The sequence below is a fragment of the Peromyscus californicus genome, unplaced genomic scaffold, assembly GCF_007827085.1.
Source record: "Peromyscus californicus insignis strain IS unplaced genomic scaffold, ASM782708v3 Scaffold_19__1_contigs__length_69161282, whole genome shotgun sequence".
NCBI lineage: Eukaryota > Metazoa > Chordata > Mammalia > Rodentia > Cricetidae > Peromyscus > Peromyscus californicus.
In genome coordinates, this window is record NW_026294491.1 from 9,796,280 (window position 1) to 9,815,496 (window position 19,217).

At 52.6% G+C, this 19,217-nt stretch overlaps 1 protein-coding gene across 1 annotated transcript in view; it reads right to left on the reverse strand.

The window, feature by feature from the left end:
- Itgb2 (integrin subunit beta 2) overlaps positions 1–18,622 on the reverse strand; it is a 34,577-nt gene extending 15,955 nt beyond the window's left edge. Inside the window, exons 1-7 of the mRNA XM_052744579.1 lie at positions 18,496–18,622; positions 8,654–8,717; positions 8,246–8,334; positions 4,871–5,051; positions 2,577–2,747; positions 1,409–1,650; positions 336–491 (exon numbers count right to left, since the gene is read on the reverse strand). Of these exons, the coding sequence (XP_052600539.1) occupies positions 336–491; positions 1,409–1,650; positions 2,577–2,747; positions 4,871–5,051; positions 8,246–8,334; positions 8,654–8,714 (900 nt within the window). The 5' untranslated portion in view covers positions 8,715–8,717; positions 18,496–18,622. The remainder of the gene's footprint in view (positions 1–335; positions 492–1,408; positions 1,651–2,576; positions 2,748–4,870; positions 5,052–8,245; positions 8,335–8,653; positions 8,718–18,495) is intronic.
- Positions 18,623–19,217: the final 595 nt, after the last annotated feature.

Sequence of the window (19,217 nt, forward strand, 5' to 3'; positions counted from 1 at the left end):
GACCTGGAGCTCCAACGGGGTCATTACAGTCAGAGCAGGCATGCATAGAGGCAGTGAGATGGATTAGGTGGGTGGGTGGGGTGTGTCAAGGCCTCTGCCATGGAGACCAGGGCCAGGACTCCCTTGCAGGCAGAGGTGGGTGTCAGGAATCTTACGTTATTACCAGGGCCTCCGGGAACTCCTCTGCGATTTGTTATTGTGTTAAGAGGAGTCTGGGTTCTGTTGGGGTGACCTAGGCATGTGATCCTGCTCTCATCCTGTCCTCTTGCCATTCCTGAGTGGCCTTTAAGCAGTCTTGGTACCGGGATGTGCCGAGGCAGGCAGAGAGTACTCACAAACTCATTGCTCCTCTTGTACAAGTTATCTTCTAGGTGGCAGTGGCCATCATTGGGCGTCAGGATGGCACCAAGCTTTCCATCACCAGCGAAGTGGAAGCCATCATCTGTGGCAAACACCAGCAGCCTCGTGACATTGCGCCAGCCAATTTCCTCCTGGGAAGAATGCAGCCAGAGGTTACCTGCCTTGGTTTCCCTGCTGGGCCTGAGAGAGAGAGAGAGAGACAGAGACAGAGACAGAGAGACAGAGACAGAGACAGAGAGACAGAGACAGAGAGACAGAGACAGACAGAGACAGAGAGACAGAGACAGAGAGAGAGCCTACCCAGTGCCCAGGAAGTGCCTAAGCCAACAGCTCCCAGCATGTCCTGCAGGAGTGTGAGGTGAGAACTGAAACACATCTGAATCTAAAGAGATAAATCTGTAATCTTCTTCAGACCTGGAACTAGATTCCAATGACAATTGTGAAGGAGAAAAAGTATGCAGCAGTATCCACTAAAATGCAGACACCTCCCAACGGGACCAGGGGATGTCCACAGGGGAGATAAGTGCCTGGAACAATTGAAGGAGCACACACTTGCAGCACCCAGGTTTTGTACCATGGTCCAACACACGTGTAGAATGTGTGTGCCCACGATGTGAGCCCAACAAAGCTGAGGAACTGAGAGCCAGACTCAGGTGGGACTGGCTTGCTGCGATGATGACATTATAAACGCAATCTGGAACTGACAGCAGGGATGTGGATGAGGAGACATGAGAGAGCGAAGGACAGTCCTCACACTGAAGGCCCGCTGCCGGGCAGCCTGGCTCACAGGAGAGCTATGAGGGTTCTCAGCTAATGCTGGGATGAGTTTTTCATTTATGTTGCTGCTTTTCCTTCGCTCTCTGATCTGGGAGGCTGGGAGGGGCCTGGGCCGTGGAGGCTGCTCTTCCAAGACCCAGGGTGATAGCATGGGGCCGGATGGGGTGAGTCCCTGAACAGGCCCACCCACCGGAGCAAGTGGCCCCACAGCACTGCTGGAGCTCCTGAGTTTGAGGAAATTGGGAGAGCCGAAGAGGGACAGTGGCCTCACCGGGCATGCAGCAACTTGCATTATGGCATCCAGTCCACCCTCAGGGGCATCCAGGTTTCCGGAAATCAGTTGTTTGCCGACCTCTGTCTGAAACTGGTTGGAGTTGTCGGTTAGCTTGAGCACATGCCGGAAGGCGAATGGGGGCTGGCAGGCCTTCTCTTTGTTGGGACATGGGTTCTTCAGCTTCTCAGGATGTGTGTTGACAAAAGGCAGCACGGTCTTGTCCACGAAGGACCCAAAGCCTGAGGGGTACATGGCATGAGGCAGGGGGACAGGGGACAGAGGCAGAAAGCAGGACTCCATGCAGGACAATGCACCTCGCAGAGGGGTAAGGGCCAAGCCTCAGTTTCCCAAATAAGGAAGAAAGCAAGATGATGGTTGTGAGAGCATGTGTGGATGAGCATGTGGTACAAGCATGTGTGTAGTCATGTGCAGGCGAGTATATGTGAGCTCATGAGTGTGTATGACAGAGAATGTATAGGTATTCGGTCAAGTACATGTGTGATCATGAGTGTTTGCATGTGAGTACGTGTGTGTGTGTGTGTGTGTTTGTGGTATTGTGTATGCAGGCATATAGGCACACATGTGTGACAAGGCATGGACACAAGCATGCAGGTGTGTTTGTGTATGGGATCCCGGACATGTGTGAGCATGAGGGTATGAACACACAAAACTGTATGAGCTTGTATCCTGTGTTCAAGTGTGCACGTGGGCATCCTCACACAGAGACAATGAGGCAAAGTGCTGTTCAGGCATGAGTAGGGCACCTTGATCCCTTGTCCCATGTGCTTGGTGAACATGCTGGTGCTGGTCACTGCTGCAACCTTCACCCTGTGACCCTTGCCCTGCGGTTTGCTACCACAACTCTATTAATGGTATTTGGTTACTGTAAGATAGATACACTTTTTAGTAATTAGCACTGCAGGATTGTTGTCTTTTAAACATCAAAATATAAAGAAGAGGGAGAGAAAGGTTGGAGGGGTCCACAGGTCTTAGCAGCCCGAGGCCAGGTGTGGCCCGTGGGAGCGATACAGGGCTGACTCTGGCCCCATAAACACTGCACATGCGGCTCCCCAGCCTCTGCTTCTGAGGGGCTGCATGGATGGAGGTGTGTGTGGTGGCAGGGGGTTCCCAAGGTTGACATGCATGAATGCACTGCGGGCCTCACCGATGCGGCCGGACTCAGTGATCTCATTGAGGGCCCGCAGCAGATCACCGCCCAGCTTCTTGACATTGTTGAGGTCGTCCAGCATGGAGTAGGAGAGGTCCATGAGGTAGTACAGATCAATGGGATAGCCCTTGGCCCGCCGGAAAGTCACGTTGAATGCAGCTGCCTGCCCTGTCAGAGGAGAACAAGGGACACTTTGAGCCTGGCTGCAGTCTGTCAGCCCTCACCCAGTCCCCAAATTCCTAGTGCCTCCCTGTTTCCTATGGCCTGGCAGGGGCTGTGGCCAGGACACAGGACGGGCAGATTTGGATTCAGGTAAGTGGTTCACTCCAAGTATAAGAATGCCGCATGGTAGGGAGTGTATGTGCCATGCAGATTCGTGAGTTGGAAGCCCAACCATCCAGACTGTGGTGCTAGAAGCAAGTAGTCAGGCCAGAAGGGTGGAACCCAACCAACCCAAGGGATTAACATTTTCACAGAGGGCCCAGAGAATCACCCCGGTCTTCCCACTAGGAGGGACTGTACCTGTGCCAGCTTGGGCTTCCTGGCTCAGGTAAAAGCCAGCATGCCAGAACTGCCCTCCAGGGGTCAACAGGACCAGGTCAGGGGCAGAGGTCCCAGAGCAGAAGGGCTTGTGTCAACTCACAGGACATGAAGGGACAAGCTCTGTCCTCTGCTGTCCCCAGGACAAGCTTTCAGATCCACCCCTCTGCCTCTCTCCGTTCATGCTGTCCTTTCTTCTTTGTCCTGACAACCTGCCCCTCACACACCAACTAGACCCTGGAGCTGCTTAGTCTGGGCACAAAGGAAAACCACCTGGGAAGAGTCCCACTGAGGGACTGTGTAGATGAGATTGGCCCATGGGCATATCTGTGGGGAATTGTGTTGGACTGACTACATTGATGTGAGAAGACCCAGCCTGAGAGTGGGTGGCAAAATTCCCCGCATCGGGGCCCTAGTCTGGTTAAAAGTAGAGGAAGTGAGCCAAGTACTGAGCATTCAGTTATTTCTCTCCGCTCTTGGCTGTGGATGTGATGTGAGCAGCTGCTTCAAGTTCCTGCCACCTAGACTTCCCTGAAATGATAAACTGTAACCTGAAATTGTGAGCTGAAAACAACCCTTTTTCCCACTAAGCTGCTTTGAGTCAGGGTATTTTATCACAGCCACAGAAAGGAAACCAGTATGATCCTCCAGGGTTCCGCTCTGCCCACTCAGCTGCTTGCAGGGTTAGCGGCTGATCCCCCTTCTAACTGTGGCTACAGCTACATGGAGCCTGCCCACAGCATGTCTGTTGTCCCTCACTGCATCTGACCCAGTGGAGCATGCCTGGGGCAAGCCTGGTTTAAAGAGTTATGCATCCTGGGCTACAGGGCTTGCCAGGGTGCTCACGCTGCCAAGCGTGCCTGAGTCTTCTGACAGTGGAAATGAACGGTGATTGCTAAACAGTTTGCTTCCCCTTTTCAACAAGGCACAGAACTCACTGCTAAGAGAGTCCAGACAGCCAGTGCAGACAGTGGGGTTGACGGAATCCACCCAGGGCAGAGCTCAGACTTCGAAGTAACTTTTTAAAAAATTACAGTTATCGCCGGGCGGTGGTGGCGCACGCCTTTAATCCCAGCACTCGGGAGGCAGAGGCAGGCGGATCTCTGTGAGTTCGAGGCCAGCCTGGGCTACCAAGTGAGTTCCAGGAAAGGCGCAAAGCTACACAGAGAAACCCTGTCTCGAAAAACCAAAAAAAAAAAAAAAAAAAAAAAAAAAATTACAGTTATCTGGTTTTGGGGTTTTTGTTTGTTTGTTTGTTTTTTGTTTTTTTTCCCGAGACAGTGTTTCTCCATGTAGTTTTGGTTCCTGTCCTGGATCTCGAGTTGTAGAACAGGCTGGCCTCAAATTCACAGAAATCCACCTGGCTCTGCCTCCCGAGTGCTGGGACTAAGGGTGTGCACCACTGTCACCGTACAGTTGTGTTTGTTTATGGAAGGGTGGCTTGTACACACCATATCATGCACGTGGAGGTCAGATAACTACTTTGTAGCTGCTGGTTTTCTCTTTTCACCCTTTGGGTCCTAGGGAATTGACCTCGGGTCACCAGGCTCGGTGGCAAGCACTTTCACCCACCCACGGAGCCCTTTCACTAGTCCCGGAGCTCAGACTCGGGTGATGAGAAATTCATCACCCGGCCCAGTTCACCATCCAACCCAGAGACACACACTCTCTGTTAGCCCTGATCGGCAGCCCAGGCTGAGTTCCTAGACGCACTGTGTACCCGGGCCCATTCCAGCTGAGTCCAAACCTACCTGGTCGCAAGTAAAGCGTCACTTTCTGTGGAGAGAGCTGCTTCCGTCCCTCTGGCTGGTCATACTGAGGTTCAGCAAGGCTACTGGGTTCCATTATGTCATCGGTCGGACAACCCTTCAGCAGCAGCTGTGCCCGCGTGTCGCAGCGCAAGGAGTCAGGCTCCCCTCGCTCGGTGAAGTTCTAGAGGAGGGGTCGGGCAGAAGGCACAGTGCTGAGACCGTGGGATCCAGCCCTGGTTCCTCCTTACCTGCCCTTGAAACTTCAGTTAGATACCCCTGTGGGATGGGGCAGTCATCTAGGGAAAACCAGACTCCCAGACAGCCTAGGTCTCCCTGACAGTTCCAAGTCTCCCCGAGAGCTCCGGGTCACTAGAAGAATAGACTATTGACTTTTCTCTATCTTTTGGGCATTAACTCCATCAGCAAAGATGTGGGGTTCTCTACCCCCCAGTCAAAATGCTGATCAGCAGCCTCAAGCTCAAATGCTGGCCAGAACCCTCCCAGCCCTTCTTCAGCAGGACCTTTGCCCAGGGAGCTGCTGTCTCCCAAGGGAATGCAGGTGGTCTCTTTGAACCAATGGGACAGCCCTTGCTGAGACTCAGCGCAGAGCTCAGGGTCAAGTTTCTCCCAGTTCATAGGGAAATGAGTTGGTGAGGGGAGTGGAGAGCCTGGGGACCCTTCATCTTGACCAATGTGTCCCTTCAAAAGCCCCCTGGATTTGACACGGAAGTATTTGGTTGTTCTTGGGCCTGAACTGGAGCCTGTTGTATCCAAAGTAGGTCTGGCTCAGCTGCAAAGTACCAAAAAGTGCAGGGACTGTCTGTTTACCCACACACAGTAAAGTCAGAAGAACAGCTCAGAAATGCAGTAGACACCACCTCCCAAGGGCCTCTGCTCTGTCTTGTTTTCAGAGCCACATCTTAAGTCCTCAAGAAACACAGACCATCAGCAGGGCTAGAGAGAAGAGAAGCCAACGTGTGATCCACGTAGGACAAGCGGCCTGACAGTTCATTTCAGATGAGTAAACGGCTCAAGAGGGAGAGAAGAAAGCCAGTCCATCTGAGAATGGCTTGTCCAGGGCTGGCACCACAGCCCTCAGTCACAGGACAGTGGCTATAACATCAGGCCTCTCTGTTCTGGAGCTTTGCCTATGACAGATTGCTGGAGACACAAGTCAAAAGCCTTGTGGGATGGAGAATGTGAGGGAAGTTGCAGGGAATGCTGGAAGCCACTTCTCATGAAGGCCCAGGAGTCTTGGGCCAGGGGAGGGGAGGCCTGCTGGGGATGCTGTGAAAGTGTTGCTCTGATTGATTGATAAATAAAACGTTGATTGGCCAGTAGCCAGGCAGGAAGTATAGTGTGGGTGGGATAAGGAGAGAGGGGAATTCTGGGAGGTGGAAGGCTGAGTCAGGAGACGCTGCCAGCTGCCGCTGCCATGAGTAGCAAGAATGTAAGGCACCGGTAAGCCACGAGCCACGTGGCAAGATATAGATTTATAGAAATGGGTTAATTTAAGATATAAGAACTAGATAGCAAGAAGCCTGAGCCATTAGGCCAAACAGTTTAAATAATATAAGCGTCTGTGTGTTTATTTGGGTCTGAGTGGCTGCGGGTCTGAGCGAGACTGGAGAAAACTCCAGCTATAGGAGGCCAGAGTAAAGTTAGCACACCAGCTCAGTCCAGAGTATGAAAGTTCGCAGAACAAGACAAAAATGACAAAAAAAAAAAAAAAAGTCACACGAATGACACCCAGAGAAGCTTAGAAGGGCACAGTGGCCTGACACAGACAAGTTGAACATCAAACTGGGAAAATAATAGTCATAAACTACGAACAGAATAAAGACCTGCAGATCCATCAGTGGGTCGGGAGAGAAGAGAGAACCATTTTTACAGCTACTACAGTGGTGATGGAGCTTGCCTGAGTCTCCAGTGGACAGACTGCAAGGTCACCGACTTAGTTGAGTGGGGACGAAATCCTAGCGACCTGATAGCACCTCGCAGATGAGCCTGTCACTCACTGTGAGGGGACACAGGAAGTGAGGAGGAACCTGGCAGGTGCCACCTCAGCAAACATCATTAGTGTAGGGACGTAGGGCCACACTTGTGAGGGCACCACGTGTGCCTCATGCAGGGCACAAAGGATGAATCACTATCTGGTGTACCCCTGGTGTACGCTGGAGTTGAATCAGAGGACATGCTTGGCTGGAGGCGCCAAGGGGCATTCTACACTTGTGGCTCCACTCATCCTAATATAACAAGGATGTGAAGATGGAGAAAGCTGGGAATGTTCTGGATATAAGGGAAGCAAAATGACACCCTGTGTGTCCTCAGGGTACAACAGCCAGGAAAAATGTGAAAATGTGGCAAGATTTGCCTACGGTCTGCCCATGGGGTTGACAGTAAATCTCCTGAGTTTGACAACAGGATCAAATATGGACGTGCACGTGTGATGGTTAGTGTTGATTATCCACCTGACAGGATCTGGAATCTCCCAACAGGCAGGGCTCCAGGCACACTGTGAGGGGCTGTGTTGACTAGGTTCTTAGAAGTGGGAAGACCTGCCCAGTGTGGGTGGTACTATTCCATGGGTTTGGGTCCTGGACCGAAGAGAAATGAGGAAGGGAGTTGAACATGGACATTCATCACTCTGCTTCCTGACTGTGGATGTGATGTGACTAGCGGCCCCACACCCACACCCCCACCGCCATGACTTCCCCACCTTGGCAGACTGTAATCTCTACCTGTGAGCTAAAACAAAGTCTTCCTTTCTGAAGTGGCTTTTGTCAGGGTGTTTTTTTTTTTTGGTTTTTTTTTTTTTTTGACAGAAGAGTAACTAAGACAGTCCATTTTTATAAAAACACTCAGTGGTTTGGATACACGAGTCACCTCATTCTTAAAGACCTGTGAAGGAAGAAGGGGGCTGCCTCTGTAGCTTCCACCAGACAGGATCAGGCGACTGAGGAGAAAGAGTAATGCGTACATTTCCCTGTGGGGTCAGCATCTTAGGGACCCTGGGAGAAGGGTATGATAAAGGTTTAGTCCCATGGGAGGAGTGCTGTATAGGAGGGGGCCCGCTGAACTGAGGGACTGTCATTCAAGGATGAGAAGTGTCCACCATGCCTGACTGTGGGCCTTCACCTCCTCCTGCTCTTGATTCGTATCGTGAAGCTGGACTGTCCTTCCCTATGTACCTGGGGTCAGCTTGGGTTACCACAGTATATTCATCTCCCTTCTAGAGGCTTCTCTACTGAGCCGTTCCCGCTATGTCCTAAGGAGACCATCCTAGTGTCTTTGGCTTCAGAGAAGTAGAGATCCCTACCCAGGAAGATGGAAGAGGCGGCCTAGACTCTGTCAGGTGACCCACGCAGCTCTTACCAGCTTCTGGCACCACGCGCAGCCAGGCCCCGACTGGATACAGTCCCGGCAACTGCTGACTTTGTACTTGGTACACTCCTGGGACGTGGCTGGGGAGACAGACAGGCTGGATGAGGGCCCGGCACCCATGCTGGCTGCCCTCAAGAGTAAGTGGGGGTGGGCAAAGGTAGACGAGGCTCTGGGGAGGGTGTAGGCTAGTGTCTACAGCCTTATGTGGTCTGGGAAGGGCTCTGAGTCACCCCAATGGGATTCAGAGCAGCACTCTGGAGGACCCAAACCGTTCATGCCTGAGACTTACTCCTAGAGGATGGTCCTTCCTCAGCCACTTGGAAATGTATGCCCAAGGGGACATGAGGTGGGCCTGCTGCGTGGGAATGTCATGTGTAGGGACCACTCCACAGAACTCACCGGATCCCAGGAAGAGCAGCCCAGCTAGAGTAAGCAGCAGTGAGTGCGGTGGGCCCAGCATGTCCTGTGGAGAGAAAGGATAGGTGACTTCAGGCTGATCACCCGAGGACTTCCTTCTTACTGGTCTCCTGTTCTGCTGCCACAGGGTATGAGAACCAGGCAGGGTCAGCACAGCTATCACTCAAAGTCCACAGGGGAAGAGGCCACTCAGCCACTGCTGGGAGGGATGTGGGGGCCTGAATATTGGCTCAGGTGCCCAGGTACCTAGAAGAGCAGCCAGCCAGCCAGCCTCTGTGGGGATACCACAGGCATGCATACACATGTGTGTGTACATAAGTACCTGCGCAGGTACACACACACACACACACACACACACACACACACACACACAGACACACACACACGGGGAGGGGAGGGAGGGAGGAGGAGAAGAAAAAGAAGAGAGAGATGCATGCCACGCAGGCAGCCCCATCCCCACCCCCCACAAGTGCAGTGGCTCACACTGCCCAGGGCAGGGCTGTAACACCTGTGTACTCCAAGTGAGCTTGGCCCACAGACCTAGTTAACCCAGACAGCAGAACTGGGCCCAGGTAGAGCCATGAACTTGGAGTACTTGTGGGGCAGGACTGAACTGGCTCACAGGGAGAGACTTTCTGTCTCTGGTTGTCTCAGACAGTCCTTGGAGCCTTGACTCTATTCTTGCCCTGGAGGAGCTAGAGCTGGGGACCCTATGGGAATCTCTGTCCCAGGCAAGAGAGAATAGACTTCACAGAGCTCATCCACAGCCTGGACTACCCTACTGCTGGCCACCTGCTGCCATGTTTCCAGAACCACAGCACGCTGTCCTGCTTATAATCAATGGCACTGATGGCCTTGAAATACTAGGGGGTGCTAGCTGGGGACTTGGCACGCCGAGAGCCTGGGATATGACTTCCTTCCTTACAGCTGGGCACTGGCAGGACTGTCATTATCCTGGAACCTAACTGCCACCTCCTTCCCCTAGAAGTACCCAGAGAGGTCGGGACCTATGATGTTCTGAGTACAGTGGCCCCTGGGTCTGACTTCCTAAGACATGAGAATCTGTGGCAGGCAGGCTGGAAGAGATACATGGACCAGGGCCCATGTTGTCAGAAACAAAAATCAACATGTCTCCCTAAGCTATGACCAGCTCCTCTACAGGGCCAGGCTAAAGCCACTGAGGTGCCCCAGTGAGGGTAGGGGCAGGGTTGCGAGGTCAGTGCTTTGAAGATGGCTCTTAGTGCCTCGTATGGCCTCAGAGTATTGGGTACACCGGCTTGTGGACCTTGATACCACCATTTTCCCTGGAGCCCAGCATCTATGCTGAGATCTGTGGAAGTTATGAAACCCTCAGGCCACCCCATTTGGGGGCTCTGTGGGTACAGGCCCCGTGTGGCCCCATTTCTGACCCTTCTAAAAGTGACCTGTGACCTCAGAAAGATTATCTTCAGGGCCCAGAGTTGTTAAATGAAGCCCACTCCTCCCCACTTAAGGAAAAGCAAGACTTCCGCCCTGGCTTTCTGAGTTTAGCAGACTGTAGCAAGGCAGGGAAGGGACTCCAAGCTACATGGGATCCATCCCAGCTCTGAATGTTTCTGTATCTCCCGGTCCCAGGGCACCCAACTCAAGCCGAGGCAGCTGTATTTATTCTTGCTTCTGCACCCTCAACCCCGAGTTCCTTGAACATTGATGGGGTGACACATGTGTCCACCAACTCCCCTGGCTAACCTGGGGCCTGTCATGTGTCCCTGAGATCTGCATACTGGCACTGCAATCTGGTCAGCCTCGGGACAGCCCCCTTTCTGAGGCCATGGCTGCTATGGGTGGAGAGTGGGAAAGTCCTTCTGGGGCACGGGCATGGTACTTTGGGGAGAGGCTCCCACAGATATCACCCCCAGACAGCCACGGCAGTCTGTATTCAAACTTAGTTCTCCAAATGGGGGAAACGGAAGCTCAAAGCAGGAGCAGGATACAGGGCTGAGTGTCTCATTATACCTATGTGCATGCATGCACGCACGCACGCACGCGTGTGCACACACACACACACACACACACACACACACACACACACACACAGTGTTCAACTTGGTTATAGGACCAATCCACAGACCACACTGCCCCTGCCCTGACCTTGGACACAGGAAGTGGGTGGTGGCCAGGGCAGCCAACTCCTGTTCTTTGTTCCGGGTGCAGAACTGAGAGCTATTGAGAGGAGCCATCTCCACCTGAGTCCCTGATGCCTCACAGAGAACTCCAGACAGTGACAGTGGTGTGATCTTGGAAGGTAGCTGGATGAAGGCCAAGCTCTGGGAGGTGAGCAGAGCCTGGGACTGGGCTCCTGCCCGCCTCTGTGTGGGTATCAGCACAGGGTATCAGCTAGCCCTGCCTGGCTAGCTCACTGGTCTTTAGTGAGACCAGCATCTTAGAAACCTGAAAGAGCAAGGCCTGTCTAGTTCTTTCTGCCTCCGTTTCCTTTGTAGAACTGGGACAGACCATGGTGTTGAGGGCTAGGCCTGTCCAAGGCTTTCCCTGAAGCCCTGATGTACGGAGAAGGAACACAGCTCCCTGTTAAAACCTAGACTATGTGTAGCAAGGCTGGCAATGGCCCCGGGGTCAGGGCCTGGAGGGAACTGCTGCTTCATCCTAAGAACTCAACTGTCCCACCTCCTAAGGGGCTGTGGTTATCATTCCCAAGGCCATCTGTGTGCTCAGTCTTGGACATCCTGGAAATAGTCCATGTTCCCCTTGGGTGGCTTGCTTGATTAGCTTCTCATGACTTAGTCCCATTATATGATAGTTTGTTTTATTGTCTGACACTGTCCCTCTTCTCCCCTGAAAACTGTATATAAGATGCTGTACTTCTTAATTGTACAACACCTCCTGACCCCAGCTTTTTCAACCTTCCTTGTCTTTTCATCCCCTAGGTCTCCCTTCTCAGGACCCTGTCACTGAAGAGCAATCAGCTGGCCCAGGTCATGTGGGGCCTGCCCTTGGATAGACAGGTTTGAACGCTGATTCTCAGTGTGTGATACTTTTAGTGCCTAGCATGGCTGGGCCCTCCACTCAGTCTGGCAGCCAGCAAATGGGGAAGCCCCGGTCACTGTAGCTGCCAGCCCCCTGGCACTGTACCACCAATCCAGGCAGGACAAGAGTAAGAGTGCCTGGAGGTGGAAGACCTCCCCATGGTTAGCTACCAGCCCTGCGGAGGTCTCTTCCAGCACCCGAGCTTCATTGGAGCATCTTAGATCTTCGGGCAGGTTCCCTCACCAAGTCATGAGGTGCAACCTTATGCAGAGGCCTCCTGAGAAATCCCCTACCCCATTGAGCTGTGAGAACTCTGCATCAGAGCCACCCTCGATCTCCACCCTCTGCGAGGCAAGTGCTAGCCCAGCCCAGGAAGTGGTGAAGATCGGCAGGCCCCTCACACTGTGAGGCCTGGGTTGTCCTTCCCTGAAGATCCCCTTGGGGACGATGGGATCACAGGAAGGAGTGACTAAAGCCCTTGCTTCATGGTGTTTGCACCTGGGTCCCGGGATAGGAAGGTATCCCCCATGAAGAATGAAATGTAGCAAAAGAGGAAACAAGAAACAAAAGGCAATTTGGGCAGGGTGTGGTGACCTGTAACTGTAATCCTAGCACTTGGGAGGGGAAGTCGAGAGGGCCAGGAGTTCAAAGTCATCCTTAGCTATATAGTGAGTTTAAGGACAACTGGGGGTGCATGAAACCCTGTCCAAAAAAAAAAAAAAAAAAAAAAAAAAAAAAAGAGTGGGAGGTGATATAAGAGAGCCAGTGGGGGGTGAGTCTTACAAGAGGCTAGTGGTAGGTGGCTTCCTGTCCTGAGTCAGAGCACATGAGGCACCTAACTGCGAGCAATGTGGGGAATCAAGCAGCCGAAGACTGGCAGAGCCCCAGGGTAGTTTGGAGGGAGAGTAGATGGAGTCCCAGGACTGCCCCTGTCTGAGGAAAACAAAAATAAAGGCGGGTGACGATCAGAGATGATCACAGCCCAGCCTTGAACTTTGTCGTCCAAGCCCAGTGTCAAGATGGAGTCACTTCTGTCTTTACACACTCACAAAAGAAGCCGGGGCAGATGGGCTCAGGGTACTGGAACAGGGTTCTGGGGTCCCGGAGCTCGGGCAGAGGACAAGGGATGAGTGGAAACGGAGGGAGCAGCTGGCTTGAGGACAGTGGTCTAGGACTCAGAGTTCTGGGCAAACACAGGGAAAAAGGGGTGTTCTCGATCTCTTTTTGTTCCTGTGATAAAACACTTTGACCACAGGCAAGTTAGGGGAGGAAAGGGTTTTTCTCAGCTTGTAAGTTACAGTCGCCAATGAGGGAAGTCAGGGCAGGAACTCAAGCAGGAACTTGAAGCAGAAACGACTGGAGGAACCGTTTAGTGGCTCGCCCTCCCACAGGCTTCCACTTGGCTAGCTTTCTACCCAGCCCAGGACCATCTGCACAGAGAATGGTGCTGCCCACGGTGGTCTGGGCCCTCCTACATCGATTAATCATCAAGACATTTCTCCACAAACATACCCACAGGACAATCTGATCCAGGAAGTTCCTCAATTGACTTAATGCTGTGTAAAAGTGACAAAGCTAATTAGGACAGAGGACCCACAGGAACAGATGGAGTAGCTGGGTTCCAGAATACTGCATCCGACCGGGGTCCTAGAGCTCTGGGCAAATGGTCAGAGGGAGCACTGATTGTGGAGGATACTGATCCTACCGACTCTCAGAAAACCCCCAGAACCTGTAAAGGAAATTTCGTAAGTGACTGAGAGACACAGTCACATGATGTTTACGACTGATGGAGTCCAGAGATACCGAGAGCTGCAGACTGACCAGCTAGGATTAAATCAGACTCACTTCTAAAGCCATTTAAGAACACTACAATAAGCTGGGCATAGTGGAACAAGCTTTTAATCCCAGCATTTAGGGGGCAGAAGTAGGTGGATCTCTGCGAGTTCCAGACCACCCTGATCTACATACTGAGTTCCAGGACAGACAGAGCTACATTGAGTGAGACCCTATCTCAAATAAATAAATAAATAATATGAATGGATAAATAAATAAATAAATAAACAACTAAATAAGTAACACTTCGATGAAAGTTCCCAAGTCAGAGGGAAACTCCAAGCATCCTTACAGGCATGTTAGCACAGGAGAGGCCTCCTGCTGTAAAGTTTCCTCTCTAACAGAATCTGTGAAGTTAATGATAAAAGGTGAGCATCTTCGAGGAGCATGGACCACGAACAGGTCATGAACAGGCAGAACACAGACACTGAGGGGCATGGGATACCCATCCAAGCATGGGCATTTCTGGAGTCGCTTTCCAATGGAAGATGGCTTTACCATTTTAACACTCATGTCTCCCGCCCTGTGGAATCTGACGCAGCAGCATCATGATTTGGACAGCTGCTGGGGCAACTCATTCTCATAGTGAAAGTGAACAGATGGGAAAAAGGGAAAGCCATGGACAAAAATGTCCTGTGGGTAGCATCACACCCCTGTCTTCAGATTCTTCCATATTCTGTCTATATTTTCCAACTTTATATAGTAATTGTGCACAGTGACATCCTAAAAGCTCTGGCAGACGTACTATGTGAAATTGCTTCTCAAGATTCCCAAAGCTGTCGGTCTTTCTGTCCCTACTGGCAACCTTCCTGAGGAGAGTTCTATTGTGCCAGTGGGAAGAATGAAAAATGATGACCTCACACTGGTGTGGGAACCTGCTCATCAATCCTTCCTTTTCCATTGCCTCACTCACTCATTTATTCAGTCACTCATCCGGCAAGTAAGATTTCCTGTTCTCTTCTGGGACATGAACTGGGGCATCTGGGCTGTTCTTGGACTTCGTCTTCCCTGTATCTTACAGTACCTGCCCTGCCCCACAACCTCTGCCTAGTGTCTGAATGTTCCAGAGCTCCCACCACTCCAAATGGCACCACAGGACACAGTTGATGCCTTTCCCTGGGGTGGAGCCTGAGCATTCTTAGACCCTGAAAGTCAGAGAGATCCCTGCCCACTGCTCAGACAAGAGGTCTCTGTTTCCAGAAGCTTCCAAAGTAGCAGCATTGGGGGGCCTCAAGGTCCCTGCATTTCTCACTGGCCAGATTTGAGCATCACAGAGACCTGGCATGCCCATGTCCACACCTCTTGCCCACAGGCCATGACCTGTTGCAATGAATCACTGGTAGGGACAGGGCTATGGAAGGCCCACTGGGGTCAGGGCCAGCTCCTGGAAGTGGACAGTTGTCCTCTAGAAACAGTAATGGATATCACATCACTCACAGAATCCCCACTGGCAGGTGGGTTAGCCTTTGTCTCTGTTAGCCTATGCCTGGCCTCAGTCTGCGGGTTTGCTTTGAGAGTCTCACACACCTAGGGAACACAGCTGGGCACAGCTGCAGGTAGAGAGCACATCAGCCCCACCCCAGAGCATCCTAGACATAGACCTAACTGCACAGGGCCACAGACAGGCCACTCCATCTCCTCCCTTCTTGATGAAAGCAAAGGATCCTGCAAGGGTGACCCTCAAGTGTCTATGTGGCTGAGCCACAACCCTGGTTCCAACATGGAGCTGGTGTTGCTGGGAAGGTATAGTGGGTAGCTGTTCCAGCTTTGACCTTGAAACACAGTCCCTAGAGTGGTGGCAGGTAACTGCCACACCTGCCTATGACCTGCCCCTGGGGCGTGGCCGAGAGGGAGCCCCTTAAGACTCAGGTGCATTTGTGCTTGGTCTCTTCTGGATACCTCGTGGTCCTGGAATCTGGATGGGAGGCCAAGCCTGAGTTCTCCACTGGATTGTACCTCATCTCTCCTGGATCCTATAACCAGTCCCTATTGGCTGTAAGTTATCCCAGAAATAAATCTCTCTTGATTACCAGATAAATTATGTGGAATTGCCTCATTAAATACAGCAATAGGAAGTCATTTTTCCGAGATTAACCTCTATGTCAATAGACTCAGCAAAGTAGATTTTCCTCAACAGGGCAGTGGGCCTCATCCTGTCAGCTGAAGGGCCTGCCTCCTGTTGGTTCATATCTGTGGAGAACCCTGAGTCCTCTAGACCCTGAATTCAAGCACAGCTTTCAGGGAGCTCCTGGGATGATGCTGTAAAACAGCATTGTGGCCAGGCAGTGGTGGCACATGCCTTTAATCCCAGCACTTAGGAGGCAGAGGCAGGTGGATTTCTGTGAGTTCGAGGCCAGTCTGGTTTACAAAGTGAGTTCCAGGACAGCCAGGATTGTTACACAGAGAAACCCTGTCTCAGGAAACAAAACAAAACAAAACAAACAAACAAAAAACAGCATTGTGAGGCTGAGCTGTGGCTTCCTGCTTGGCTGGATCCTGAGGCAGCAAGAGTGCTTCTGTACCTCTCTCTTCCCCTTCATCACCAAGTGGTGGTGGGTCCCAACCTACACAGACCATCTCAGGACTGGCTGCCCTTGGATGTCAGTGTTCACAGGGATCCAGGGGAGACCCAGCAGAAGGCCTCTTGGCTCCTTACTCCAGTCCTGGCCACCTTGATGCCAGGAGGGTGAGGAGCCCAGATGCCGTTTTCCAGGGAGGGAGGAGGCTGTCAGTGCACATACCCAGCACGATCCAGGACCTGATCTAACCTTTGCATATCACCTCTTAGGGGCCAACTCTTTACCCAGGAACCACTTGCTGGATGATGATGGAGGACCTGACCCCAGCTTCATGTAAGGACTCTGGCTGTGCCACCAGCCTGCTCTGCTCTAGGGGAAGGTCCTGAAGAAAGGACTGGACGGCTTTGCCTGCTTGGAGCTCGGAGTGACTTTGCCTTCATCTGTTGCTCATCCAAGGTTTCAAGCAAATCGTGTCAGACCAGCTAGGTGCAAGACCCACATGCAGAGGCAAGGCCTGAACTCCAGCCAGCAGAGATACCTGCTTTATAGAGACAGCAGGGCTCAGCAGCCATCCAGCCACTTGGCACACCTGGGCCACCTGTCCCAGCTTGGCCGCTGGCTCCCCATGCTGAAGTGTCACAGAGAGGCCTCCACGGGGCCTGGGGTTCACTCGGGCACATGGGATCTGGGAACTAGCTCTCCCATTTGAGGTCCTGTTGATGCAAAAGAGAGTGGAGACTGGACACAGCCAGCACTGGGCTGCCTGGCCGAGGGCATCGCCTGAACATCACCCAAGGGTGCCCAGCATCCAGGCAGAGGGCATCCTGAACTGGGTTTTCTCAGAGGCTTGCGCTGTAACCTCTGGGTGACTGAGTACCCTCGGGAGTCTCACAGCTTCAGGCATGACTGAGACTCGTGGCCCAAGGGGGAGGGGTGTGAAGGTAGGGGCCGACCCAGGACCTGCTCCTTCCCACAGAGCCACCCCACCCACACAATTAGCCTCTCCCTACAGCCCTGCCACCTGCAGAGAGCCACCTGTGCCTGAGTGACAAAGTTGGAGCTAGCGGGAGCCCCAGTTGTCCCCACCACTCCGTCCTCAGGGGAGTGAATTTTGAGTCATTGTTGATCGCAGACAGTAGGAGTTTGCAGAGCCTGGCAGTCAGCTCTCTCACTTCACAGAGCCCTGCAGCCTGCTCAGCCCACACTCTTTCTACACAGAGAGCTTAGTGAGTCCTCCCAAGCCCTATATGGAAGATAGCCCTTATGCAGAACTTCCTGCAAAGGACTATTGTTTGGCTCCTCCACCCCCACAATCCCAGAGTGACTACAATTCACCCCAGCAAAACGCACACCTTTGGCAAGACTGTACCCACATATTTCAACACAGAAAAACAGAACTATTGGAGAAGGGTGCAGATAGGAAATTTGGGCCTTTCCAGCCCCATCTAACCTTCATTTTACTGTTTACTGTTCATGTTACTCCTGCTTTGGGAGAGGTCCCCGGGCCTGACTCATGTTTATAGCAGATATCAATAATCACTTAACTGCTCATTCACTGCTGGGTATAGAAAGGGTGTCTGCCACCTGAGATCTAACTTCATGGAATCCACCTCACAGAGCCAGCCAGGCCCTCAGCAGCTATAACAGCCTCCTCCCCCACCTCCCCTCCATACCCCCACTCCCACCCCTACCCCATCTCCCAGAGGCCAGTCTTACAGGGCTGGGCCCCACAGCCATCCATCCTGCCCCTGACTGGGGTGTGGCCCTGTGGTCCTTAGCCCCAGGCCTGGTCACTACTGTGTGTGGGATTGTTGGGCAGAGGACTTCCTCATTGGTTAGTATGCTGTGGGCTAGGCTGGGCGTGTATAGCCCAATTCCCAGAGACTGGCAGGGCAGCCTGAGAAGTCCTCTCCTAAAACATAAAGATCTCAAGTCCCTCCATTGTAAGGCAGATGTGGACAGCAGACATCTTAGCAGCTTTCTCCTGCTTGTTGCCTTCAATCTGACAATCCACCTCCACGACCACAGGCATCTACTTCCATCTCTGGTGGGTGGGTGACAGCACATGTCCCCTTACTGCCCACAGCTTGCATCCCTCCTGTCACTGCTGCCCTTCCTCAGCCCCAGGTATCCAGGCACCATCACAGAGAGAGGATCAACACCGGCCTCTGCCTGCTGACCCACACCCAGTTACCGAAGTTACCAGGACTTCTGTGACTCCGCCCGAGGGTGGCACCACACCTCCCTTCAATGGACATCAGTCAGGAGGGTCTGGAGACCCAGATGCCACACGTAAGAGATCTCGAGACCCTTTTCCTGCTAGATAGCCCAAGCGAGGGACCCAGAAAGGTTCTAAGGCTGGAGAAACAAAGAGAAATTCCACAGCAAGAGCCCAGCTCTGAGGGGTTTCCTGTAAAAGCTACCTGAACACAGGGACCCTGCACTCACCCCTCTTGGTTCCCGGAAGGCCTCCGCTCAGAGAATCCGGCTGACTGGCGATGTCTTTGCCTGCTCCTTGCCAGCTGGCTCTGTGGTGGTGTCTAGAGAACACAGCCACTGAGGCCCCAGCCTGATGCTTCCTGTTGTATGTCAGCACCGAGGAGGAAGTAGAGCGACGCGAGGCTCCTTGGCCCACATGTGGGTTTCACCCCAGAGCCTCTGCATGTGGGATGTTAGAGAAGAGACACCGAGAGAGGGTGGGACCTGCAGGTGATGGCAAGTGTTCGCAGCAAGAGAGGAGGGGCCGCTGTTGGAGGCGGCAGTCATCGTGGCATGGAGGGGCTCTCCAACATGTCATGAAGAGGTAGAGATTCAGGGTCCAGCGAGCAGAGGCTGATCGCGTGGGTTCTCATTCTGAGAGAGGGACCCAGCCCCAAGTGAACAGGCTGAGGCGGTATGCCCCTGAAGGAAGCAGGTGAGCGGGAGGAAGGAGGCTGGGGAAAGGTTCCCTAGGCAGAAAAATGGGCCACAGAGGGATGTGTAGAGACTCAATCACAAAGTCCAGGGTGGGCAAAACCCCACATGACAACTTGCAAGACTAGAGGGAGCAGAAAGAGAGACATAGAGTGGGAACCTTTTAACCTAGGATTTGATATGTCAGCCATGTTGAGAAATCATTAAGTTTTTCAGGGATGGTGTTTTGTGGTTACTTCTCACTGCCTCTGTCTTTA